Here is a 27163-nt window from a genome sequence, read left to right on the forward strand (position 1 = left end):
CTACCTGTAACATGGGGACGCCCCGTCCACATCCAGGAAAGAGAAGTAGGCATGTTTGCCGCCAAGCCGGGACCCCCTGCGGTGTTTATACTCGCAGCAGGAGCTGAGTCGATTCACCTGGATGCCATTGAGGAAGAAGGTGAGGCTGAAGGGGAAACCCAAGTGTCGCCGGGACACAAACTGGAATTTCTCTGGAAAATCGGAGAAGTGAAGGGCCAAGAGGAAGAATTTTAAAAACACTTACACCACAGTTAACACATAAAACAAATCATCTGACAATGCTTAACAAGGTGGATGACAGGAACAGGAGGAGGCCATTCGGGCCCTCAAGACTGATCCACCATTCAGAGGAAACTATTTCTTCTGGTGGGGGGAGTCCAGATCAAGGGGGCATAACCTTAAAATTAGAGCCAGGCCGTTCAGGGGTGATGTCAGGAAACACTTCTTCACACAAAGGACAGTGGAAATCTGGAACTCTCTTCCCCCAAAAAGCTGTTGAGGCTGGGGGTCAATTGAAGCTTTGAAGACTGAGATGGATAGAGTTTTGTTGGGAAAGGATATCAAGGGATAGGGAACAAATGAGGTTGAGGTACAGATCAGCCATCATCTAATTGAATGGTGGAACAGGCTCGACGGGCTGAATGGCCTCCTTCTGTTCCTTCTTAGCTCACCCTCAAGAGTTTTTATTAATTCAAACCTGGGATGTGGGTGCGTTGGCTAGGCCAGCATTTATTGCCCATCCCTAATTACCCTTGTAAAGGTGGTGGTGAGCTGCCTTCTTGAACCGCTGCAGGTACACCCACAGTGCTATTAGGGAGGGAGTTCCAGGATCTTGACCCAGTGACAGTGAAGCAACGGCGATATAGTTCCACGTCAAGATGGTGATGAGTGGCTCGGAGCAAGGTGCTGTCTACCATCTCCCCCAAAGTGAGCATTGTAAATGAACACAGGGCACAGAAGGGAAAACATTAAATAGATCCAAGTAATTGTCTAACTGGACTCTTAGAATCATAGAATGGTTACAACACAGAAGGAGGCCATTCAACCCATTGTGCCTGTTCCAGTACTTTGAAAGAGCGAACCAATTAATCCCATTTCTGATCTGCTCTTTCCTCACAGTCCTGCAATTTTGCTCCTTTCCAAGTATTTATCCAGTTCCCTTTTGAAAGTTATTATTGAATCTGCTTCCACCGCCCTTTCAGGCAGCAACAACTCACTATGTAAAATAAATTCTCCTCATCTCCCCCTCTGGTTCTTTTGCCACTTACCTTCAATCTGTGTCCTCTGGTTACTGACCTTCCTGCCACTGGAAACAGTTTCTCTTTATTTACTCTATCAAAACCCTTCATGATTTTGTACAGCTCAATGAAATTTCCCCAATGTCCTGTGGCCAATATTACTCCCTCAATCGACATCACTATAACATATTATCTGGTCCTTTATCACGCTTAGAGTCATTGAGTTGTACAGCATAGAAACAGGCTATTCGGCCCACCGCGTCCAAGCCGACCATAATGCCTATCTAAACTATTCCCACCTGCCTTCATTAATTCCATATCCCTCTATGCCTCGCTCATTCAAGTACCTGTCCAGATGCCTCTTAAATGTCGCTACTGTTCCTGCCTCCATTACCTCCTCAAAGAACAAAGAACAGTACAGCACAGGAACAGGCCATTCGGCCCTCCAAGACTACGTCGATCTTGATGCCTGTCTAAACTAAAACCTTCTGCACTTCCGGGGTCCGTATCCCTATATTCGCATCCTATTCATGTATTTGTCAAGATGCCTCTTAAACGTTGCTATCGTACCTGCTTCCACCACCTCCCCTGGCAGCAAGTTCCAGGCACTCACCACCCTCTGTGTAAAAGACTTGCCTCGCACATCCCCTCTAAACTTTGCCCCTCGCACCTTAAACCGATGTCCCCTAGTAACTGACACTTCCACTCTGGGAAAAAGCTTCTGACTATCCACTCTGTCCATGCCACTCATAACTTTGTAAACCTCTATCATGTCACCCCTCCACCTCCGTCGGTTCCAGTGAAAACAATCTGAGTTTATCCAACCTCTCCTCATAGCTAATGCCCTCCAGACCAGGCAACATCCTGGTAAACCGCTTCTGTACCCTCTCCAAAGCCTCCACGTCCTTCTGGTAGTGTGGCGACCAGAATTGCACTCAATATTCTAAGTGTGGCCTAACTAAGGTTCTGTACAGCTACAGCATGACTTGCCAATTTTTATACTCTATGCCCCTACCGATGAAGGCAAGCATGCCATATGCCTTCTTGACTACCTTATCCACCTGCGTTGCCACTTTCAGTGACCTGTGGACCTGTACGCCCAGATCTCTCTGCCTGTCAATACTCCTAAGGGTTCTGCCATTTACTGTATACTTCTCACCTGTATTAGATCTTCCAAAATGCATTACCTCATATTTGTCCAGATTAAACTCCATCTGCCATTTCTCCACCCAAGTCTCCAACCGATCTATATCCTGCTGTATCCTCTGACAATCCTCATCACTATCCGCAACTCCACCAACCTTTGTGTCGTCCGCAAACTTACTAACCAGACCAGCTACATTTTCTTCCAAATCATTTATGTATACTACAAACAGCAAAGGTCCCAGCACTGATCCCTGTGGAACACCACAAGTCACAATCCTCCATTCAGAAAAGCATCCTTCCACTGCTACCCTCTGTCTTCTATGATCGAGCCAGTTCTGTATCCATCTTGTCAGCTCACCTCTGATCCCGTGTGACTTCACCTTTTGTACCAGTCTGCCATGAGGGACCTTGTCAAAGGCTTTACTGAAGTCCAAAGAGACAACATCCACTGCCCTTCCTTCATCAATCATCTTCGTCATTTCCTCAAAAAACTCAATCAAGTTAGTGAGACACGGCCTTCCCTTCACAAAACTATGCTGCCTCTCGCTAATAAGTTCATTTGTTTCCAAATGGGAGTAAATCCTGTCCTGAAGAATCCTCTCCAATAATTTCCCTACCACTGACGTAAGGCTCACCGGCCTATAATTTCCTGAATTATCCTTGCTACGCTTCTTAAACAAAGGAACAACATTGGCTATTCTCCAGTCCTCTGGGACCTCACCTGTAGCCAATGAGGATACAAAGATTTCTGTCAAGGCCCCAGCAATTTCTTCCCTTGCCTCCCTCAGTATTCTGGGGTAGATCCCATCAGGCCCTGGGGACTTATCTACCTTAATGCTTTGCAAGACACCCCAACACCTCCTCCTTTTTGATAATGAGATGACTGAGACTATCTACACTCCCTTCCCTGGACTCATCATCCACCAAGTCCTCCTCTTTGGTGAATACTGATGCAAAGTACTCATTTAGTACCTCGCCCATTTCCTCTGGCTCCACACATAGATTCCCTCCTCTGTCCTTGAGTGGGCCAACCCTTTCCCTGGCTACCCTCTTGCTCTTTGTATACGTATAAAAAGCCTTGTGTGAAAAATTTACCCCTTTGATCCCCTTTAAACCTCCTCCCTCTCACCTTAAATCTATGCCCTCTAGTTTTAGTCACCCCTACCATGGGAAACAGACTCTGGCTATCTACCCTATCTATGTCTCTCATAATTTTATATACCTCTATAATGTTGTTTGTGGGAGCTTGCTGTGTGCAAATTGGCTGCTGTGTTTCCCACACTATGACAGTGACTACACTTTGCTAAAAGTACTTAACCCGCTGTAAAGTGATTTGAGATGTCCTGAGGACGTGACAGGCACTATGGAAATGCAAGTCTTTCTTTTTTAACCTTCTCTGCTGTAAGGAGAACAATCCCAGCTTCTCCAGTCTCTCCACATAACTGAATTCCCTCACCCTGGAACCATTCCAGTAAATCTCCTTTGCACCGGCTCCAGGGACTTGACATCCTAATGTCTGGTTTTGCCACAAATCTGCTCCCTTTTCCAACTTTCAACACCCAGAAAAACAAATGAAAATCGATGCGAGAGAAGAATTTTTTTTCTTTCTTTTGTTGGCACCCACCTGCTTCCAGAAGCTTCCCTTTGTACACACATAGGTTCTCACCACCGCAGTGCTGCTGGTGAACCTTGACCTCGTCCCTGGACTCCGCCTGGTCATATGAGAGATGCAGGCGCTTTCCGCGGTAAACCATCGTGATCAGGACGTTGCTGTGTATGACAGACCGATGCAACTTTGGAGCATCCTACAACAACAACAACAACAACTAGGACTTATATAGCGAATAAAGATTGGCACTACTGCATCAGCCGATGAGTTTGATGCAGGGTGGGGCTCATGCTTTTAACTTAATCATGAACTACAGCAAACAGAGACTCCCGAGTACAGTCGGATCAGTGAAAGTGATCGTGAAGCTGTCGGATTGTTGTAAAACCTCAACTGGTTCATTAACATCCTTTAGAGAAGGAAATTCATTGGCTGCAAGGGTTATGAAAGGAGCAACATAAATACAAGTCTTCCTTTGACTTTTCTTTCATATAATCTGCAGCACCAAAAGAATCCATTTGGCACGACTGATCCCCGAATATCTCTCAGTGGTGGAGGAGACAGTGCTGAGGATAATGAACCTAATCGAGGTCTTTAAGATTATGAAAGGGTTCGTTAGGGTAGACGTAGAAAAAATGTTTCCACTTGTGAGCGAGACTCGGGGCCAAAAAGTATAAGATAGTCACCAATAAATCCAATAGGGAATTCGGGAGAAACCTCTTTACCCAGAGAGTCGTGAGAATGTGGAACTCACTACCACATGACGTGAATAGTCTCGATACATTGAAGGGGAAGCTGAATAAACACATGAGGAAGAACAGAACAGAAGGATATGGTGATAGGGTGAGAGAAGGCTCATGCGTTGCATAAACACCAGCATGGAGCAGTTGGGCCGAATGGCCTGTTTCACTGTTGTACATTCTGTGTAATGATTCTCTTCTTACCTTTGCTGCCAGCGTGGCAGGGCCATTAGGGGCAGTGGTTGGCCGCAGCCTCCTGCCCCTGGTGGATCCGTTCTTCTCCCGTTTCCGGGGTGGTGGTGGGACTGGAGTCATGTAGTTATTGATTACTGGGAGACGATAGGGAGACATCCCAGTGGGAAAATCCATGGTGTGCCAGTTCCTGATGGAATCTCGGTCCAGCTACCAGAAAAAGAAGACTCATTCAACAAGTCACAACCAGGAATCCCCTAAACTGGGAAATATAGTAAACCATAAGGAGGATAGTAACAGATTTCAGGAGGACATTACGACTTATGGCAGATCCCATGTGCTGAAAACAGCGGAGACACTAGAGGAGTATAGAAAGTGTAGGGGGGGGTACATTAAGAAGTAATTCGGAGAGCGAAGAGGGGACATGACAAAACATTGGTGGGCAAGATAAAGGAAAATCCCAAGGTGTTTTGTAAGTATATTAAGGGTAAGAGGATAATCAGGGAAAGAGTAGGGCCCATTAGGGACCAACGTGGCAATCTGTGTGCAGAGCCGGAGGACATAGGTGAGGTTTTAAGTTGTTACTTTTCATTGGTTTTCACTATGGAGAAGGACAATGTAGGTGAAGAGATCAGAGAGGGGGATTGTGATAGACTTGAACAGATTAGCATTGAAAGGAAGGAAATGTTAGCTGTTTTAGCTGGCTTAAAAGTGGATAAATCCTCAGGCCCAGATGAGACGTATCCCAGGCTGTTATGTGAGGCAAGGGAGGAGATAGCAGGGGCTTCGACACAAATTTTCAAATCCTCTCTGGCCACAAGAGAGGTACCAGAGGACTGGAAGACAGCGAATGTGGTACCATTATTCAAGAAGGGTATCAGGGATAAACCAGGTAATTACAGGCCAGTGAGTCCAACATCAGTGGTAGGGAAACTATTGGAAAAAATTCTGAGGGACATGATTAATCTCCACTTGGAGAGCCAGGGATTAATCAGGGATAGTCAGCATGGCTTTGTCAGGGGGAGATTGTGTCCAACAAACTTGCTTGAATTTTTCGAGGAGTTGACTAGATGTGTAGATGAGGGTAAAGCAGTTGATGTAGTATACATGGATTTCAGTAAGGCTTTTGATGAGGTCCCACATGGGAGATTGGTTAAGAAGGTAAGAGCACATGGGATCCAGGGCAATTTGGCAAATTGGATCCAAAATTGGCTTAGTGGCAGGAGGCAGAGAGTAATGGTCGAGGGTTGTTTTTGCAAGTGGAAGCCTGTGACCAGTGGTGTACCACAGGGATCGGTGCTGGGACCCTTACTGTTTGTAGTGTACATTAATGATTTAGACGTGAATATAGTAGGTATGATCAGTAAGTTCACAGATGACACGAAAATTGGTGGTGTTGTAAGTAGAGAGGAGGGAAGCCTCAGATTACAGGATGATATAGATGGGCTGGTAAGATGGGCGGAGCAGTGGCAAATGGAACTTAATCCTGAAAAGTGTGGAGATAATGCATTTTGGGAGGACTAACAAGGCAAGGGAATATACAATGGATGGTAGGACCCTAGGAAGTACAGCAAGCCAGAAGGTGTACTTGTCCATAGATCACTGAAGGCAGCAGCACTGATAGATAAGGTGGTTCGGAAGGCATATGGGATACTTGCCTTTATTAGCTGAGGCACAGAATATAAGAGCAGGGAGGTTATGATGGAGCTGTATAAAACACTACTTAGGCCACAGCTGGAGTACTGTGTACAGTTCTGGTCACCACACTATAGGAAGGATGTGATTGCACTGGAGAGGGTGCAGAGGAGATTCACCAAGATGTTGCCTGGGCTGGAGCATTTCGGCTATGAAGAGAGACTGAAAAGGCGAGGGTTGTTTTCCTTGGAGCAGAGAAGGCTGAAGGGGGACATGATTGAGGTGTACAAGATTATGAGGGGCATTGATAGGTTAGATAGGAAGAAACTTTTTCCCTTAGCAGAGGGGTCAATAACCAGGGGGCATAGATTTAGGGTAAGGGGCAGGAGGTTTAGGGGAGATTTGAGGAAACATTTTTTCACCCAGAGGGTGGTTGTAATCTGGAACACACTGCCTGAAGAGGTGGTGGAAGCAGGAACCCTCACAACATTTAAGAAGTATTTAGATGAGCACTTGAAACACCATAGCATACAGGGCTACGGGCCAAGTGCAGGAATATGGGATTAGAATAGCTGGGTGCTGTATGGCCGGCACAGACACGGGCCAAAGGGCCTGTTTCTGTGCTGTATGACTCTATGACTATGACATCGCCAGGCTTGTGAAAATGGGCAGCCACATGGCAGATGCAGTTTAACGCAGAGAAGTGTGAACTGATACATTTTGGCAAGGAGAATGAGTATAGGCAATATAAATTAAATCATAGAATGGTTAAAGCATAGAAGGAGGCCATTCGGCCCATTGGGTCTGTGCTGGCTCTCTGAAGGAGCAATTCACCTAGTCCCACAACCTGTCTTCTCCCCCTAGCCCTGCACATACTTCCTTTCAGATAGCGATCCAATTCCCTTTTTAAAGCCTCAATTGAACCTGCCTCCACCACACTTTCAGGCAGTGTTCTAACCCCTCGCTGCATGAGAAAGATTTTCCTCATGTCTCCATTGCTTATTTTGCCAATTACCTTAAATCTGTACCCTCTGGTTCATGATCCTCCATCAATGGGAACAGTTTCTCCCTATCTATTCTGTCCAGACCCCTCATTATTTTGAATACCTCTATCAAATCTCCCCTCGACCTTCTCTTGTCCAAGGAAAACAGTCCCAACCCCTCCAAACAATCTACGTAAATGAAGTTCTTCATCCCTGGAACCATTCTCTTGAATCTTTTCTCTACTCTCTCTAACACCTTCACATCCTTCCTAAAGCATTGTGCTCAGAACTGGATTCAATACTCCAGTTGAGGCTGAACCAGTGTTTTATATGAGTTTAACATAACTTCCTTTCTTTTGTACTCTAGGCCCTTATTAATAAAGCCCAGGATATTGTATGCTTTATTAACCATGCAATATGGTTATGGTAGGTCCCAGGTCCCTCTGCTCCTGCATCCCTTTTAGAATTGCACCCTTTATTTTATATTGTCTCTCCACGTTCCTTCTACCAAAATGAATCACTTCATACTTCTCTGCATTAAATTTCATCTGCAACTTGTCCACTCATTCCACCAATCTGTCTATGTCCTTTTGAAGTTCTACACTATCCTCATCACAGTTCACAATACTTCGAAGTTTTGTATCATCCTTACCAGCTAGAGTGGACCTGGAAGGTATCAGGAGCACCAGGGACAGGATAAATTGAGGCCCAGGCTCGGGGCCTACCAATTACCTGAGGAGAGACGCGACAGCCAGAGCAGAACAGGATGTATTCGAGTTTGAAAAAGTGAGAGAGAGAAAAAGAATCACACTGTGACATCACAGGAAGGCAGTGTGTTGATTGGTTGCTTTCCCCAAAGTTAGGGAGTTAGTCTAAGGAGCTGGGAAATTAAAAATTTCAATTTAAAAAAACGTGTTAAGTAAAATATTCAGTTAACTTTTCTTTCTCTAAGTGGTGTCAGCAGAAGGGAAGTGAGTAGCTGGTCTTTTCTTTTAAGTAGTAAGGTTTATTAGCGGCAGTAAGGTTTATTATCTAATAACCAGAGGAATAACAGGGCAGCTCTGACCTCTCAAGTATACACCCTGTGCTATGTGGGAAGTCCAGGTCACTTCATGTGTCCTGGAGAACCAGGAAATGTCATCAATTGCAGCAGCTCAAACTCCGGGTTTTGGATCTTGAGCAGCAGCTGGTGTCACTGTGGTGGATCCGTGAAGTTAAGAGCTTTGTGGATAGCACGTTTATGTATGTGGTCACCCCACATCTTAAGAGTATGCGGGAGAGAGGGAACAAGTGACCACCAGATAGTCAAGAAGAAACAGGCAGGTAGTGCAGGAGACCTGAGTACATCTCACTCTCCAATCAGTATTCAGATCGATAGTTAGGGGCACATACAGGCATTTCTGTGGCCGTGACGTGAATCCAGGTTGGTATGTTGCCTACCTGGTGCCAGGGTCAAGAATGTCACTGAACACCTGCAGAGCATCCTGAGAGGGAATAGTGAACAGCCAGCAGTCATGGTCCACATTGGTACCAACAACATAGGTAAAAAGAGGGATCTGGTCCTGCAGTCAGAACTTAGGTAGCTAGGTAGGAAATTAGCAAGCAAGACCTCAAAAGTAGTAATCTCCATGGCACCACGGTTGGCTCAGCTGTACAGGGAGGAAAGAAGATGACTAGAAGAGCGATAGTGATAGGAGATTCATTCACAACAAGGTAGACGAATTGACGGCGCAAATAGAAGTAAACAGATCTGATCTAATTGACATTACAAAGCAGTGACTGCTGTGACCAAGGCTAGGAAATGAATGTTCAAGGGCATATGACATTTAGGAGTGATAGGATAAAAGGAAAAGGAGGCAGGATAGTACTGTTAATAAAGGATCAGATCAGTACATTAGAGAGAGAGAATCCTAGATTGAAAAATCAAGACATAGAAACTGTTTGAGTACAGCTAGGAAACAGCAACGGGCAGCAAACATTGGTAGTTGTTGTTTATAGGCCACTAAACAGCAGCGGTGTAATGTAGGGCACGGTATAAATCAGGAAATTAGAGATACATGTAACAAGGGTAATACAGTAATCATGGGGGACTTCAATCTACATAGACTGGGAAACCTAATTAGCACTAATGCTGTGGAGGACAAATTCCTGGAATGTATACAAGATGGTTTTCTAGAACATTATGTTGAGGAACCAAGTAGAGAATGGGCTAGTTTAGATCTGGTATTGTGCAATGAGAAAGGGCTAATTAATAATCTTGTTGTAAAGGAAGCTTTAGGCAAGAGTGACCATAATGATAGAATTTTACTTTAAGTTTGAAAGTGATATATTTCAATCCGAAACTAGGGTCTTAAAGCTAAACAAAGGAAACTACGAAGGTATGAGGGGTAAGTTGGCTGTGATAGATTGGGAAACTATGTTAAAAGAAAAGATGGTAGACAGGCAATGGCTGGCATTTAAAGAAATTTACATTCCTCTGAAGCACTAAAACCCAGCAGAAAAAGTGATGCAACTATTGCTAACAAGAAAAGTTAAAGATTGTACTAGATCAAAGGAAGAGACTTATAAAGTTGACAAAAAAGTAGTAAGCTGGAGGATTGGGATCATTTTAGAATTCAGCAAAGGAGCACCAAGAAACTAATAAAGAGAAAATAGAATATGAAAGTAAACTAGCAAGGAACATAAAAACAGACTGTAAAAGCTTCTATCGGTATGTAAAAAGGAATAGATTAGCAAAGACAAATGTGAGCCCAATTCAGACACAGACAGAGACATGGGAATTTATGATGGGGAATAAGGAAATGTCAGAGAAATTACACAAATATGTGTCTATCTTCGCGGAGGAACATACAAAAAACCTCCCAGAAATACTAGAGAACCAAGGGGCCAGTGAGAATGAGGAACTGAAAGAAATTAGTATTAGTAAAAAAAGTAGTACTGGAGAAATTAATGGGACTGAAAGCTGATAAATCCCCTGGACCTGAACTTAGCTGTAATTTGAGCTATGTTGCTGATATCCCCAATTTGGTCTTTGTTGTACCTCTGTCTCAGGTATACAATAGTCCTTTGGTAGTACAAAACTTGAGTATTGCTGAAAATCGAGACATGTTGTCAAAGCTTTTTGTCTTGCACTTATCAGGACAATCCACAAGAATACTAATATAAGGGATTATTTCCCTTACATTGATATTCTTGCAGATTGTCCCAATGAGTGTAAGATGAAAAGCTTTGACAACATGTTTCTATTTTCAGCAATACTCAAGTTCTGTACTACCAAACAACTATTTTCTATGCTCTTGTGTTCCTATAAAAGTGAATCCAAAAGTCTTCTAGACATATAAATAGTAAAAAGATGGTAAAAGGAGGAGTAGGCCCAATTAGGGACCAAAAAGGGGATTTACTCATGGAGGCAAATGTGACTAAAATATTAAATGAATACTTTGCATCTGTCTTTACCAAGGAAGATGATGCTGTGCAGACCATAGTGAAAGAGGAGGAAATTCAGACACCAGTAGGGATTAAAATTGATAAGGTGGTGGTTTTGGATAGGCTGTTTGCACTTTAAATTTATAAGGCACCAGAACTGGATGACATATATCCAAGGATACTGAGGAAGTGAGAGTGGAAATCGCTGAGGCACTGGCCATAATTTTCCAATCTTCTTTAGACTCAAGGGTGGTGCCAGAGGACTGGAGAATTGCAAATGTAACAGCCTTGTTCACAAAAAGGTGTATGGATAAACCCAGCAACTACAGGCCACTCAGTTTAACCTTCTTTAACCTACTTCTTTAAAGTGCAGACAGCCTATCCAAAACCACCTCCTTATCAATTTTAATCCCTACTGGTGTCTGAATACCACTACCAGTCGCATCTTCCCCTCCCTTCCCCTGTCAGCATTCCGAAGGGATCGTTCCCTCCGCGACACCCTGGTCCACTCCTCCATTACCCCCACCACCTCGTCCCCGTCCCATGGCACCTTCCCCTGCAATCGCAGGAGGTGTAATACCTGCCCATTTACCTCCTCTCTCCTCACTATCCCAGGCCCCAAACGCTCCTTTCAGGTGAAGCAGCGATTTACTTGTACTTCTTTCAATGTAGTATACTGTATTCGCTGCTCAGTGTGGTCTCCTCTACATTGGGGAGATCAAGCGCAGACTGGGTGACCGCTTTGCGGAACATCTCCGCTCAGTCCGCAAGCAGGACCCTGAGCTTCCGGTTGCTTGCCATTTCAACACTCCCCCCTGCTCTCATGCTCACATCTCTGTACTGGGATTGCTGCAGTGTTCCAGTGAACATCAACGCAAGCTCGAGGAACAGCATCTCATTTACTGATTAGGCACACTACAGCCTGCCGGACTGAACATTGAGTTCAATAATTTCAGAGCATGACAGCCCCCCATTTTACTTTCATTTTTAGTCATTTTTTTCTTCCTTTTTTTTACATTCTTTTTTACATTTTTTACAATTTTTTTTTTTTTGCATTTATTTCATTTCATCTTAGTTTGTTCAGTTTGCTTACCCACAGTTTTCTTTCAGGTTTGCACTTGCTGCTGTTCAATATTCAGTGTATTAACACCTAATCTGTACTAATGCTTTGTCTTTCAACACACCATTAACATATTGTTTGCCTTTGCTCCGTGACCTTTTGGTCAGCTATGTGGCCTGGTCCAATCTAGACCTCCTTTGTTATCTCTTGCCCCACCCCCACCTCACTTGCTTATAACCTGTGACTTTTCTAACATTTGTCAGTTCCGAAGAAGGGTCACTGACCCGAAACGTTAACTCTGCTTCTCTTTCCACAGATGCTGCCAGACCTGCTGAGTGGTTCCAGCATTTCTTGTTTTCACTCAGTTTAACCTCTGTGGTGGGGAAGATTCTAGAAACGATAATTCAGGACAAAATTAATAGTCACTTGGACAAATGTGGATTACTTAAGGAAAGTCAACATGGATTTGTTAAGGGAAAGTCATGAATAACTAACTTGTTTGAGTTTTTTTAATGAGGTAACAGAGAAGGTTAATGAAGGTAATGCTGTTGATGTGGTGGACATGGGCGTCCAAAAGGCATTTGATAAAGTGCTGCACAACAGACCTGTGTTACAATCACCTGATTCATGGTTTGTATTAATACTTTAGAGGTCACTTGTAGCTTTGGGGAGTTAAATGTATAGCTGTACAAATTTCAAAAGGTTACAGACTACTGAAGATTTAAAGGTCAAAGATCTCTCCATGAATGCTTACAGAGACAGAGTTAGAGAGGTGAAAGCCATAAAGCCACAGATGAGCTTGTTTAGTTGGAAGTTGGAATCAAAGTCTGGAAGAAGTTTCTCTGTCATTGTTAGCAAGATCAATTATTCATGTGGGTAACAGGAATCAAAGGGATGTTTTGGGAGTTGGAGGTAATTAGCTTAAATTTCCACCTGGAACATCCCAAATGTACCAAAGGCTACGGAGATAGATGGTGCAGGGAGATGCCTTTTGGGTCAGTTTTTTTTTCCAGTGTGCTTGCTGACAGACAGGCAGTTGGTCACATAGAAGGCAGTTGGCTTTGGGAGCAGTTGGATTCAGGAGCAGGATGGTCATCAGGAACCAGGGGTGTTTCTGTCTTGACTACGGTCCATGCTCAAGCTGGGAAATCCAGATTCATGAGCTGCTGAAAGAGAACTGGAGGATTGCCTAGCCGAAGCTAGAGGGAGAATCCCCAGGAGATCTCATACCTCAGAAGACAGCTGAGAAATTAAGGAAAATTGAAGTGAATTCTTAAAAGCTGTAGCATGCTTTGGATTGGTCCCAGGAGAAGTGAACAAACTGCTAATGTATAGGGGAACTCTTAGGGTGGAAGCAACAGTCAAACAGGAGTGTTCTGTTGAGATTTAGAATTTAAAATATGCGCCTTCATATGCTGTTAAGATTTTAAGTTGAAAATATAAGTGTTTCCAAATTGTAGTGTTGTTAGTAGTGTTTTGCTTTGTTTAACTCTTGGACAGTAAAGTTTTTTGTTTAAAACTTGAAATCTTGTGGCGTAATTCTTTCTGTAATAACTGGGAATTCGACTTTCTCTTTTTAAAAGTTCATGGTCCCTAACGGGATTGTAACACTTGTGAGAAATGTTAGAGCTCATGGATTAAAAGATGCAGTTGCAACATGCATACAAAATTGGCTGAGTGACAGGAAACAGAGTAGTGGTTAATGGGTGTTTTTTGGACTGGAGGAAAGTTTCTGGTACAATTTTAATAGAGGTGTGGAAACTGAATGACAGGGCGGGATTGTGGGGCGCGCCAAAAAATTGATGAGGCTGTTAAAAAAAGCATGCGGAATCAATAGAGGCAGAGAGCACAAAAACAAGAAAGTTATGGTAAACCTTGATAAATCCCTGGTTAGGACCCAACTGGAGAATTGTGCTCAATTCTGGCACTGCACCCATACGAAGAATGTCTGGAGAGGATGCAGAGAAGGTTTACTAGAATGGTCCCAGCGATGATGGACTTCAGTTAACATGGAGAGATTGGTGAATCTGGGATTAGAGTCATAGAGTTATACAACACAGAATCAGGCCCTTCGGCCCATCGTGTCCATGCCGGCCATCAAGCACCTAACTATTCTAATCTCATTTTCCAGCACTTGGCCCGTAGCCTTGTATCCTATGGCATTTCAAGTGCTCATCCAAATACTTCTAAAATTGTCGGATTGTTCTCCTTAGAGCAGAAAAGGTTAAAAGAAAGAAAGTCTTGCATTTCCATAGCACCTGCCATGATCTCAGGACATCCCAAAACACTTTAAAGTCGATTATATTCTCTGGAAGTGCACTCACTGTGGTAATGTAGGAAGCACAGCAACCAATTTGTGCACAACAAGCTCCCACAAACAGCAGTGATTCTGACCTTATAATAAATTTTACTAATGTTAGTTGAACGATAAATACTGGTCAGGACATCGGTGAGACCTCTACTGCTTTTGGAAATTGAGTAGCGAGATCTTTTATATCCACACAAGAGTGCAGACAGGATCTCATTTTAACATCATACCTGAAAGAATGCACCTCTAACAATGCTGCATTCCCTTAGTATTAACTCTCCGACAGTGCAGCACTCGTCCAATACTGAACCTCTGACAGTGCAGCACTCCCTCAGTACTGACCCTCTGACAGTGCAGCACTCCCTCAGTACTGACCCTGACAATGGAACACTCCCTCAGTACTGACTCTCCGACAGTGCAACACTCACTCAGTACCGACCCTATGACAGTACAGCACTCCTGGCAGTGTAGCACTCCCTCAGCATTGACCTTCGACAGTGCACCGCTCACTCAGTACTGACCCTCTGACAGTGCAGAACTCCATCAATACTGCACAGGGAGTGTCAGTCTGGATTTTTTCTCAAGTCTCTGGAGTGGGACTTGAACTCACAACCTTTTGACTCGGAGGCAGGAGTGCTACTCACTGAGTCACAGCTGACACTATGACTGCTATGAGTTAACTGAATGCTCAGTAGACTGTCAGCATGCCACTGTTTTCTCGATATTGCAATTTCAGATGGGCCCATTAATGAACATTAAAAAGCAGAGTAAATACCCCATGATGGTGCTTGGGATCAACGTCCTCGTCCAGATGCTGTTCCTTGTGCCGGAGTTGCGGTGTGGACTGCGCTGTGATTGCTGTTGCTGCCACTGCTCCATTGCTTTGAAGGGGGAGAAGTTTCACCGGACGCTGCATCGTCCCGGGGGCGGTACTGGGTCGTGGGGACGCAGGCTGGGATCCCGAGAGAAAAGCAGAGAATGATAAGTGTGATCCCACAAACACAACTGGGAGTGCTCCCCGCTAACACGACAATTCCCTCTCCTGACCTTTTCACCCCCACCCTTGCTCCCCACCTGCCTCGGTCTGTGTAACGTGGTTCAAATAATTATCTATCAACTAAATTAACTCCTGAGAGATGGCCTCTCGAACAAATAGTAAAGCCCAACTTGGAATCCCATGGAATACAAGGAAGTGGAGGTTATGCTACTGTTGCACAGAGCTCTCGTCATAGGAACAGGAGGAGGCCATTCAGCCCCTCTATCCTGTTGCGGCATTCAATGAGATCATGGCTGATCTGAATCTTAACTTCATCTACCCACCAGTATTCCCTCAGCTAGCAAAAATCTATCGATCTCAGATTTAACATTATTAATTGAGTTCCAGCATTTACTGCTTTCTGTGGTGATTACAGTTCACATGGTTGATAGAGAGAAACTATGTCCTCTGGTGGGAGAGTCCAGAACAAGGGGGAAAAACCTTAATATTAGAGCTAGGTCATTTAGGGATGATGTTAGGAAGGACTTCTTCACACAAAGGGGTGTGGAAATCTGGAACGCTTATAAAATCTTATAATGCTGACCTTGGCTATAGGAGCTTGATGCAAACTGTCGGGAGGAGTCACCTGATCTAATACTGAAGGCCAACTTGTGCTCTTTCACACAAAGAATCGTTAGGGCCAGTTTTAGCTCGTTCTGCCCTAGCATAATTGGGCCTGGGAATGTTTTAGGGGTCACTCTACTGCTCCAACCACCATCATCTTGGGTAGGGCCCTGAGATATGTGACCACAGAGTTCACCTCTTCACGCCCAATACATGGGTGTCTTTGCCATACTCAGTATTCCAAGGTATTGAAAGGGTCCTGTTAACCGATCACCTTTCTACCATCAGGAACCCATGAGTTGATACTTACAGATGTTGAGGAATCGGACTGTTCCACACCTGGCCCCGAGACACTCCTGTGACAATTACGAGGACCAACTGGGGGACGAGGCGAAAGGAAAGGGATGATATCTTCATCGGACCTCCTAGCCCGTTCAATCTTCAAAAACAACAACTTGCATTTATATAGCGACTGTAACATAGTAAAAACATCCCAAAGTGCTTCATAGGAGCAATTAGCAAAGAAAGTTTGACCCTGAGCCATGTGAGGAGTTATCAGGGCAGGTGACCAAAAGCAGAGTCAAAGAGGTGGGTCTTAAGGAGCATCTTAAAGGAGGAGAGAGAGGTAGAGAGGCAGAGAGGTTTAGGGAGGGAATTCCAGAGCTTAGGGCCCAGGTAGCTGAAGGCATGGCTGCCAATTGTGGGAAATTCACAGGTTCAGGTGAATGTGGTTTTGGTGAGCATGGTTATTTATTTAGGACTTCAATAAAGGGTCACAGATAGTGGCAGGAGGAGTCATGAGACTTATTTTGTGAATTCATGCCCTGAATATGAGCGTCACTAACAAGACGAGGAATGGGGCAACCAGGATCAGTTGAATAAGTCCAGAAAAGCAATGTCTCAGACAGGAGCTTATAGGAATTTATGATGTTTAATGAGATAAAATAAACAACTTAAATGTAATAAAACGTCCCAAGGTGCTTCACAGAGGCACAAAACAAAATTTGACACCAAGTCACAAAAAGTGGTATTAGGACAGCTGACAAAAAGCTTGGTCAAAGAGGTCGGTTTTAAGGAGCCTCTGAAAGGAGGAGCGGCGGAGAGGATTAGGGAGGGAATTCCAGAGTTTGGGGCCCAGGCAGCTGAAGGCACGGCCGCCAATGGTGGAGTGATGGAAATCAGGGATAGGCTAGAGGGCAGAACTGGAGGAACGCAGAGATCTCAGAGGGTTGTGGGGCTGAAAGAGTTTACAGAGTTAGGGAGGGGTGAGGCCACGGAGGGATTTGAAAACAAGGATGAGAATTTTAAAATCAAGGCGTTACAAACTGGAAGCCGATTGAAAGCCAGTAAGCACAGGGGTGACAGGGGAACGGCATTTGGTGCGAGCTAGGATATGGACAGAGAGTTTTGGGCAACTTCAAATTTACAGAAGGTAGAACATGGGAGGCTGGCCAGCAGTGCATTTAATCAAGTCTAGAGGTAACAAAGGCAAGGATAAAGGTTTCAGCAGCAGATGAGCTGAGGCAGAGGTGGAAATAGGCAGTCTTAGTGGCGGTGCAAATATGTGGTTGAAAGCTCAACTTGGGGTCAGTTGTGAACAGTCTGGTTCAGCCTCAGCAGGTGCAGGCAGAGGGATGGACTCGGTGGCAAGGGATTAGAGATTAAAGCGAGGACCAAGCTGTAAACAATGAGGGATTCTGACAGAGTAAATCAGGAGTGGCAGGAGGGTCGGTAACCAGATTTAAGATAATTGGCAAAAGAACCAGAGGGGGAGAGGAAGAGAATTTTTTAATGCAGTGAGTTGTTGTGATCTGGAACGCGCTGCCTGAAAGGGCGGTGGAAGCAGATTCAATAATAACTTTCAAAAAGGAATTGGATAAAAACCTGAAAAGGAGAAAAGTGTACGGGGCTATGGGAAAAGAGCAGGGAAGTGGGAATATTTGGATAACTCTTTCCAAACCAATCATGGGATCCTTCCCTTGGCCATTGAACAATAATTATAAATTACAAAATAGTACTGGAAAAAAAAAGGAACCTTGATCCTTTGGACACGATCTCTCCTGGCAAAATCTTCCAACCTCTTCTTGATTTCGAGCTGGTGGTGACGCTGGGGACAGCAGAGGAGACGAAACTTGTTAGGAACTTGGCCAGAAAGTTTTGTCCATGTTGCCTTTTCAGGCATTAAACATCAAAAATAAAACTTGTATTTCTATAAGGTAAAGAATTTGTATTTCTATAACACCTTTCACAACTTCAGGATGTCCCAAATTGCTTTACAGCCAAGGAAGTACTTGTGAAGTGTAGTCACTGTTGCAATGTAGGAAACACAGCATCCAATTTGCACACAGCAAGATCACACAAACAGCAATGTGATAATGACCACTACTGACCCTCCAACAGCAAAGCCCTCCATCAGTACCACATTGGGAGTGTCAGCCTTGATTTTGTGCTCGAGTCTCTGGAGTAGAACTTGAACCCATGAACTCAGAGGCGAGAGCTCACTGAGTCATGACCGACACCTTGGGCTAAATTCTATAAGCCTGCTTCCACTAAATAGTGTACAGGAATATGACAAGTTTAGATAAGTTAGACAAAGAAAAGCTGTTCACATTAGCTGATGGTACAAGGACTAGGGGACATGGATTTAAAGATTTGGATGAGAGATGTGGGGGTGGGGGAGGAAAATGTGAGGAAGAATTTTATTTACGCAGCGAGTGGTAATGGCTGTAACTCGCTGCCTACGAGGGTGGTGAAATTGGATGGGCACTTGAGGGAAATAAACTTACAGGGCTACGGGGAGCGAGCAGGGGAATGGGACTGATTGGATTGCTCTACATTGAGTCGGCATGGACGATGGGCCGAATGGCCTCCTCCTCTGCCGTTATGACTCTATTTGGCCCATTGTGTCTGTAGCAGCTGAAAAAGAGCTATCCAGTCACACCAACTTTCCTGTTCTTGGTCCATAGCCCTGTATTTAATGCTAGTATTTTAATTTATTTAACTATTTAAATTGCGGCCCCGTTGCTGATGGCAGGAGGCATCCATGAGGCCTCGCAGCCGCCAGCAATATCGGGCCAGGCCAGCATCGAGGTCCGTGGCGGGCCTCATCCAGGGCCTCCCCGCCACGGAATGCGAGGTTGTGGGCTCTATGGAATCCAGCCCTTATATTGGAGGAGTGATATGGAAATAAAAATATTCAAAAAGAATTTTTGAACGGCCCAGCTCATTCCAAGTCAGGTGATATACAACACACAATGTAATATTCTGTTGCTAAGCTGAAAATGTGCCCCTTTAAGGAAATCAGATCAAATTACTGCATACAAGTCCTGAGGTCAATTACACCTCTCAAGGACATCCTGACTTCAATTGCAGCACAATTCCTGCTTGGTGATCAAAAACTCGCAGACCCAGGATCTCAGTTTAAGAGCTAGGGTCCACCCAACTACGATCCCTGCTGCTGACCGCATCAAAGTTTGTCGGGTCAAGGCAGGGGGACTTGATTTGAATAAAACTGTCACGCACACCTTGAACCTTATGAGGCCACAAACTACAGTGGAGTGTGCCCAGTCTGGGGCGGCACCACGTGGTGGGCCAAAGGGCCTGTTTCTATGATGTACGACTCTATGACTCTGCACCCAAATAGAGTTGGAAAACAGGAGCAGGAGGAGGCCATTCAGCCCCTTGAATCTGTTCCATCATTCAACTAAATCATGGTTGATCTGTGATATATGCGCCTTTTCCCCATATCTCTTAACCCCTTTGATTAATAGAAATCTAACTTCCCAACGAGCGGATACAGTTTCTCTCTATCCACTCCATCAGTTCCCCTTAATATCTTGAAAACTTTGATCAATTCAGCCTTCAATCTTTGAAATTGCAGGGAATACAATTTGTGTCGTTTGTGTAATCTCTCTTCATAATTCCCTCGAAGTCCAGGCTTCATCTGGTAGATCTATGCTGCCCTCCCTCTAAGGCCAATATATCTTTCCTAAGGTGTGGTGCCCAGAATTGCTCACAGTAACTTGAGGTATGGTCTAACCAGGGCTTTATAAAGTTGAAGCATATCTTCTACCTCATTGTATTCCAGTCCTCAAGATATAAAGGTCAGCATTCCATTAGACTTTTTGATTATTTTCTGTACCTGTTTAAGGCATTTTAATTATCTATGTACCTGGACCCTCAAGTCTCTTTGGATTTCCCCGGTTTCTAGTTTTCACCATTTTGAAAGTCCCCTGTTCTATCCATTTTAGGTCCAAAATAGATGACCTCACATTTGCTGCAGTTTTGCCCATTCACTTAATCTTAGTGTCCAAGGCCCAAACATCTTCAGCTGCTTCATCAATGATCTCCCCTCCATCATAAGGTCAGAAGGGAAGGATGTTAGCTGATTATTGCACAATGTTCAATACCATTCACAACTCCTCAGATACTGAAGCAGTCCTTGTCCATATGCAGAAGCTGAACTGGACCAGCCACATAAATACTACGGCTACAAGACCAGGTCAGAGGTTGGGAATTCTGTGGCTAGTAACTCACCTCTTGACTCCCCAAAGCCTGTCCACAAGGCACAAGTCAGGAGTGTGATGGAATAATCTCTGCTTGCCTGGATGAGTGCTGCTCCATCAACACTCAGGATGTTCGATGCCATCCAGGGCAAAACAGCCCACGCGATCAGCACCCCATCCACCGCCTTCAACATTCACTCCCTCCACCACTGACGCACAGTGGCCAGTGTGTACCATCTACAAGATGCACTGCAGCAATGCACCAAGGCTCCTTAGACAGCACCTTCCAAACCCGCGACCTCTACCACCAAGAAGGACAAGGGCAGCAAATAGTTGGGAACACCACCACCTGCAAGTTCCCCTCCAAGTCACACACTATCCTGACTTGGAACTATATCGCCGTTCCTTCACTGTCACTGGGTCAAAATCCTGGAACTCCCTCCCTAACAGCAGTGCGTGTGTATCCACACCAGATCGACTGCACCACCACCTACTCAAGGGCAATTATGGATGGACAACAAATGCTGGCCTTGCCAGCGACACTCACCCAAGAAACAAATAAAAAAAATATTTGTAATTTTATGCTTCCATCTACACTGCTTCCAATCCCACCCATCTTTGGGCCATAGGCAAATCTGGATATGTGCCTCCCTATCCCTTCATCTAAATCATTCAGAATACGGTAAATAGTTGAGGCCCCCACACAGATCCTTATTGGATGCCACTAGTCACATCCTGCCAATTAAAGTACCCGCCCATTATCCCTACACTTTGCCTCCTGTCACTCAGCCAATTTCCAATCAAGGTCAATAATGGCTTAAACTTTAGTTAACATGAGAGAATTTATCAAATGTCTCCTGGATGTCCATTGTTACGGCTGGCCACATGGTTCCCATTGTTCAACTCCCCACCTGATCACAGTCAGTGCTTTGTTGTTAGGTTTTAACCCCTTGGTGTTTTATTTTTCTTGTAGGTTTAAAAAAAAACAGAAAATCAATTGTTCATTGATCAATGTACCTTATCCCGAAATTGTCACAACTGCGTTCATTCATGCATTTGCTTGCTGCTTGCATGCACACACATACATACCCACACAAACAAGAGACAGATAGAGAGGTTAAAAGGGGAAAGTGACTTTTAGTGGTGGGGGGGGGGGGGGGGGGGAGGTGACAATGAACCTGTTGAATTCTCTTGGAAATCAAGTTCTTGATGGGTGCAGGCCTGAGATGATTGTAGATTTCTCTCTTGATTGAAAGTTCAGTTGAAGACGGTGTGTCACTTCGAGTGCATTGCTGTCTAATGTAGATGTAGGATTCTACAGCAGGGCACATGCCTTCTGGCTTGCAGGAAAACAAGCTGCTGGATGTTGCTTCTCTCTCTCTGTGGCTGTCTCTCTCTAGCCTGACACTTTATTTTTTAAGGTAAAGCTCTGTTACTTCTCAGCTCCTGGTGGGAGACACTCTGGTCTCTTCCCCATGGTGATCGCACAATGGCCCAGGACGTGGCTACTTCACACTTTCTTTGTTTCAGAAGAAGACCTTCAATTCTGGAATGTTTTAGGATGAGTTGCAATCGACACCTCTTAGCTTTGAAGGTTTATCCTTTGTCTTTCTCAGTTTGAACACACAATGGTCAATCCCTTTTTCTTCGGCAACCATTGTTCACTTTTTAAAATAAAGATTCATTTTTAAAAGACAAAGTCAGTTTTTCATAACTCTTCAGAGTTAGTCCATAATTTGTATCATCACACTTCCATTGTGCGTGACACCATATAAATAACATCTATAGACATTCCCCTGTCCACTACGTTAGTCACCTCTTCAAAACAATTTAATTGGGTTCATCAGGGATGACCTACCCTTTATAAATCGATGCTGATCACTCTGATCAGCTGAAAATTTTCAAGGTGTTCAGTCACTCTATCCTTATAGATTCTAGTAATTTTCAGGTAACAGATGGTAGATGGCAGTTCTGAAGAAGGGTCATTGACCTGAAACATTAACTCTGCTTCTCTCTCCACAGATGCTGCCAGATCTGCTGAGTATTTCCAGCATTTCTTGTTTTTATTACAGATTTCCAGCATCCGCAGTATTTTGCTTTTATAACAGATGGTAGATTAACTGGTCTAAAATTCCCTGGTTTCCCTATTTCACCTTTTTTAAATAGCAGAGTAAAATGCACAATTTCTAATCTAAAGGAACAGTTCCTGAATCAAGAGAACGTTGAAAGATTATAGTTAGGGCAACTGCAATGTTCTCACCTCCTTCCTTTAAAACCCTGGAATGGAAACCATCTGCTCCTGGGCATTTGTCGTTTTTTTAGTGCCATGAATTTCTTTGTTATTGCTTTTGCTTATTTTAATATTGGTGAGTCCCCATCCCTGATTCAACATTAGTTTCTTTGGCATGCTGAGCTCTTCCTCTACTGTAAATACTGATGAAAAGTAATTATTCAACATATCTGTTACTTCCTTATTTTCAGTTATATCAGGACCCACATTTTTCTAACATAATTGCAAAACAAATTGTAATGACTTTGATATCCCTTACATGTTTCTTTTCAAACTCCCTTTTTGTAGCTCTTACTATCTGTTTTGTCATCCTTCACTGTTCTTTGTATCTTTCCTATTTGCCAGGATCTGAGCTATTTTTTACAATTTTGTATTATTTTTGTTTTAGTTTTATGTTGTTCCTGACATCTTTGGTTGTCTGTCGCTGTTTTCTTTCAGACAGTACAGCTCTTACTTCTTAGGGGTATAAACTGGATCTGTATAACATTAAATCATTTTTGAACACCTCCCACTGATCTTCTGTCGTTTTACCCATTAACAGGTTTACTGTAGACAGTTTTTGTTTCATCGCATTGAAGTCAGCCTTACCTAAACCAAGAATCTTAGTAGCTGTTTCACGTTTCTCCTTTTCAAACACAACATTGAAACTCAATCATTTTATGATCAGTTAGATAAATGTTCATGGACCGTTAAGCTGTTAACTAAATCAGGATCATTACTCCTTAATAATTCTAGTATAGTCTACTCCCTTGTTGATTCTCAGACATACTGTTGCAGAAAACGTTCCTAGACCCATTCAAGAAATTCAAAGAAAGAAAGACTTGCATTTATTTAGCACTTTTCATGACCACCGGACATCTCAAAGCGCTTTACAGCCAATGAGGTACTTTTGAAACGTAGTCACTGTTGTAATGTAGGAAACGTGGTAGCAAATTTGCACACAGCAAGATCCCACAAACAGCAATGGAATAATGACCAGATAATTTTTTTGCGATATTGATTGAAGGATATTAGCCAGGACACCGGGGAGAACTCCCCTCCTCTGCTTCAAAATAGTGCCATGGGATCTTCTACACCCATCCAAGATGGGACCTCAGTTTAATGTCTCATCCAAAAGACAGCATCTCCAATAGTGCAGTACTCCTTCAGTACTGCACTGGAGTGTCAGCATAGATATTTGTGCTCAAGCCCCGTAGTGTGACTTCAACCTGCATCCTTGTGTCTTAAGGGACCACAGTGCTACCGACTGAGCTACCGACTGAGCCACTGCTGACACTTCTGATCTGAGCTCGTCTGCTTATCTCAATTTATATGGAAGTTAAAACCATCACAGCACTCCGCCTTTGCTACATGTTTGGTTTTTCTCTGCATTTATACATTCTGCCATTACACCGTTGCTATCAGGGGACTTATACACAACTCACACTGCAGTCTTAAATCCTTTTCTATTTCTTAATTCTGCCCTACACTTCAAGGAAGCCAGGCTAAAACCTAAGCCTGGTCCCCCACTTCTACCGGCTAGGGGCATGGGAACTCCTGGCATGGGTGCCTGTGCCATCAGTCCCACCCCCTCCTTCACTGGAGGCATTTTTTTGAGGTTGGCAGCATTTCGGTCTCTTACAAGGCTCACTGGAAAGTTCCAGGGAAGTTAAGGACCTGATCAGGTCCTCATCCTGAATTAGCCGAGCGACCATCAACAACCTCGGGGCTACTAGGGATGGCCAACGTTGGTCACATTCAAGAACAAATGGTCGAACAACTTATATTTATACAGCACCTTTAATGTAATAAAATGTCCCGAGCTGCTTCGCAGGAGTGTTATCAAAGAACATTTGACACCAAGCCACATAAGGAGGAGATATTAGCACAGATGACCAAAAGCGAGGAGCATTTTAAAGGAGGAGAGGGGTAGAGAGGCAGATGGGTTTCGGGAGGGAATTTCAGAACTTAGGGACCAGGCAGCTAAAGGCATGGCCGCCCAATGTTGGAGCAATTAAAATGGGGGTGTACAGAGGCCAATATTGGAAGAGTGCAGATATCTCGGAGGGTTGTTGGGCTAGTGAAGATTACAGAGAGAGGGAGGGATCAGAGTTTTTAAATCAAAGCGTTATTGCACTGGGAGCTAATAGAGGTCAGCGAGCACAGGGGGTGATGGGTGAGAGGGACTGCATACTGAACATTATCAGCAGGATGCTGAGTACTGGGCCTCAGTTAGCATTGTATTCCTATTGTACCTCCATATCGAGGACCTTGTGGAATATAGCCTGGGCCAGGCTTTCCCGCACATACTTCTGATGGTCTTTTCGAACTATGTTGAGGCGATATTCTTTCTCAGATACAATCCTTCCATTCCTTGTGACCTGGACAGGAAAATATTGATTAAAAAAAAATCAGGCAACATCAAATGTTGAGCTGTTCTATTCTAATTGATGACTTTAGGAGCCATTTACATGATAAAAGGGGAGTTCGGAAGTGGTAATATTAATTCTATTACAGCTTACGTAATATTTACAGCTCAGAATTAAGCCATTCGGCCGATCTGCTCTATGCCAGTGTTTATGCTCCACACGAGCCTCTTCCCGCCCTTCATCTGACCCTATTAACACATACTTCTATTCCTTTCCCCGTCATGTGTTTATCCAGCTTCCCCTTAAATGTATTGATACTAGTCACCTCAACCACTCCCAGTGGTAGCGCGTTCCACATTCTTACCACTCTGTGAATTTTCCATTGCTCAGGAGAGTAAAGCTTGAAGAATGGTGGTTTTCCATTTCAAACGGCTAACAGCAATAGCAATTACGTCATTTCCCTTTCCCCGCCTCAGGACCGTCCTGCACCACTATTTTTATATTCTCCACAACAACCGAACGAGAATGCCAATTTAGGGGAACCTTTGCTCTGTGGGCACATGCTCAGCGGAAACTAGATGGAGGCTGCTTCAAACTCACTTCACATATCATTTAATAATGTTTTGTTCTCCAGTATCTGAGTAATTGGAGACATGACGTGTGGTAAGTGGAGCGAGCTCGGGAGGAACAGGTGACCTTGGACCCAAGATCCCCAAAGCTCTTCATCATTTGGGGTTTTACCCAACTCATGTCTGGGTCTGTTATAGACTCATTGGTAGAGATTGATCACTGCGATTGGTCAATAATCCCATTATCATTGGATCATGTGACTACCAGGATGGCAGAAGGCAAGTTACAGGGACCTTGTATTTTTTCCCACCTAGCGATTTCTACATTCTCAGTGTTATCGATAATCAGAGGCAGTGCAGAGCTGCAAGAATCAGGGACAGTGACGGTATTTTGCACCTACCAATCCTGCTCGTTGGAGGTGTCTCCGGATCCTGGTATTGTTGAAATATCCCGTCAAGTGTTTGTCTATCAGGCTGTTATAGGTGGCAAGTGGTCTGGAGGAAAGAATGTACTGAAATTAGCCAGCGCTCCATTCAGAGTATAACCAACGACTTGTCTAACTGGTTCATACATTAACTTTGTTTCTCTCTCCACAGATACTGCCAGAACTGCTGAGTATTTCCAGAATTTTCTGTTTCTATTTCACTAATGTCCTGTAGGGAAGGAAATCTGCTGTCCTTACCTGGTCTGGCCTACATGTCACTCCAGAGCCACAGCAATGTGGTTAACTCTTACATGCCCTCTGAAATGGCCGAGCAAGCCACTCAGTTGTATCTAACCGCTACGCAGTCAATAAAAAGGAATGAAACCAGACAGACCACCCAGAATCGACCTAGGCACCGGAAACAACAATGGCAAACCCAGCCCTGTCGACCCTGCAAAGTCCTCCATACTAACATCTGGAGGCTTGTGCCAAAGTTGGGAGAGCTGTCCCACAGACTAGTCAAGCAACAGCCTGACATAGTCATACTCACGGAATCATACCTTACAGACAATGTCCCAGACACCGCTATCACCATTCCCTGGGTGTGACCTGTCCCACCGGCAGGACAGACCCAGCAGAGGTGGTGGCACAGTGCTATATAGTCGGGTGGGAATTGCCCTGGGAATGCTCAACATCGACTCCGGACCCTATGAAGTCTCATGGCATCAGGTCAAACATGGGCAAGGAAACCTCCTACTGATTACCACCTACCGCCCTCCCTCAGCTGATAAATCAGTACTCCTCCATGTTGAACAGCACTTGGAGGAAGCACTGAGGGTGGCAAGGGCGCAGAATCTACTCTGGGCAGGGGACCTCAATGTCCATCACCAAGAGTGGCTCGGTAGCACCACCACTGACCGAGCTGCCGAGTCCTAAAGGATATAGCTGCTAGATTGGGTCTGCGGCAGGTGGTTGGGGAAACGACAAGAGGGAAAAATATACTTGACCTTGTCCTCCCAATCTGTCTGCCACAGATGCATCTGTCCATGACAGGAGTGACAGGAGTGACCACCGCACAGGTGAGTTATTCGC

At 44.3% G+C, this 27163-nt stretch overlaps 1 protein-coding gene across 1 annotated transcript; it reads right to left on the reverse strand.

Annotated features, from left to right (window-relative positions):
- On the reverse strand, positions 1-26629 carry erich3 (glutamate-rich 3). Its single transcript, XM_068038013.1, has 9 exons — positions 26622-26629; positions 26048-26141; positions 24964-25089; positions 17970-18041; positions 16245-16373; positions 15110-15286; positions 4935-5132; positions 4009-4189; positions 1-191 (listed from the first exon to the last, which is right to left on the reverse strand). Exons 1-9 carry the CDS (start codon positions 26627-26629, stop codon positions 1-3), a joined length of 1176 nt encoding a protein of 391 aa, XP_067894114.1.
- Positions 26630-27163: the final 534 nt, after the last annotated feature.

The sequence above is a fragment of the Heterodontus francisci genome, chromosome 8 (assembly GCF_036365525.1).
Source record: "Heterodontus francisci isolate sHetFra1 chromosome 8, sHetFra1.hap1, whole genome shotgun sequence".
Classification (NCBI taxonomy): Eukaryota; Metazoa; Chordata; class Chondrichthyes; order Heterodontiformes; family Heterodontidae; genus Heterodontus; species Heterodontus francisci.

Coding starts and splice junctions, on each gene's coding strand:
- erich3 (XM_068038013.1), bottom strand. Junction 5,133..15,109: donor ATCCCAAGCACCATCATGGG/GTATTTACTCTG, acceptor TTTTTCTGGTAG/CTGGACCGAGATTCCATCAG. Junction 4,190..4,934: donor CTGCCACGCTGGCAGCAAAG/GTAAGAAGAGAA, acceptor TTGTTGTTGTAG/GATGCTCCAAAGTTGCATCG.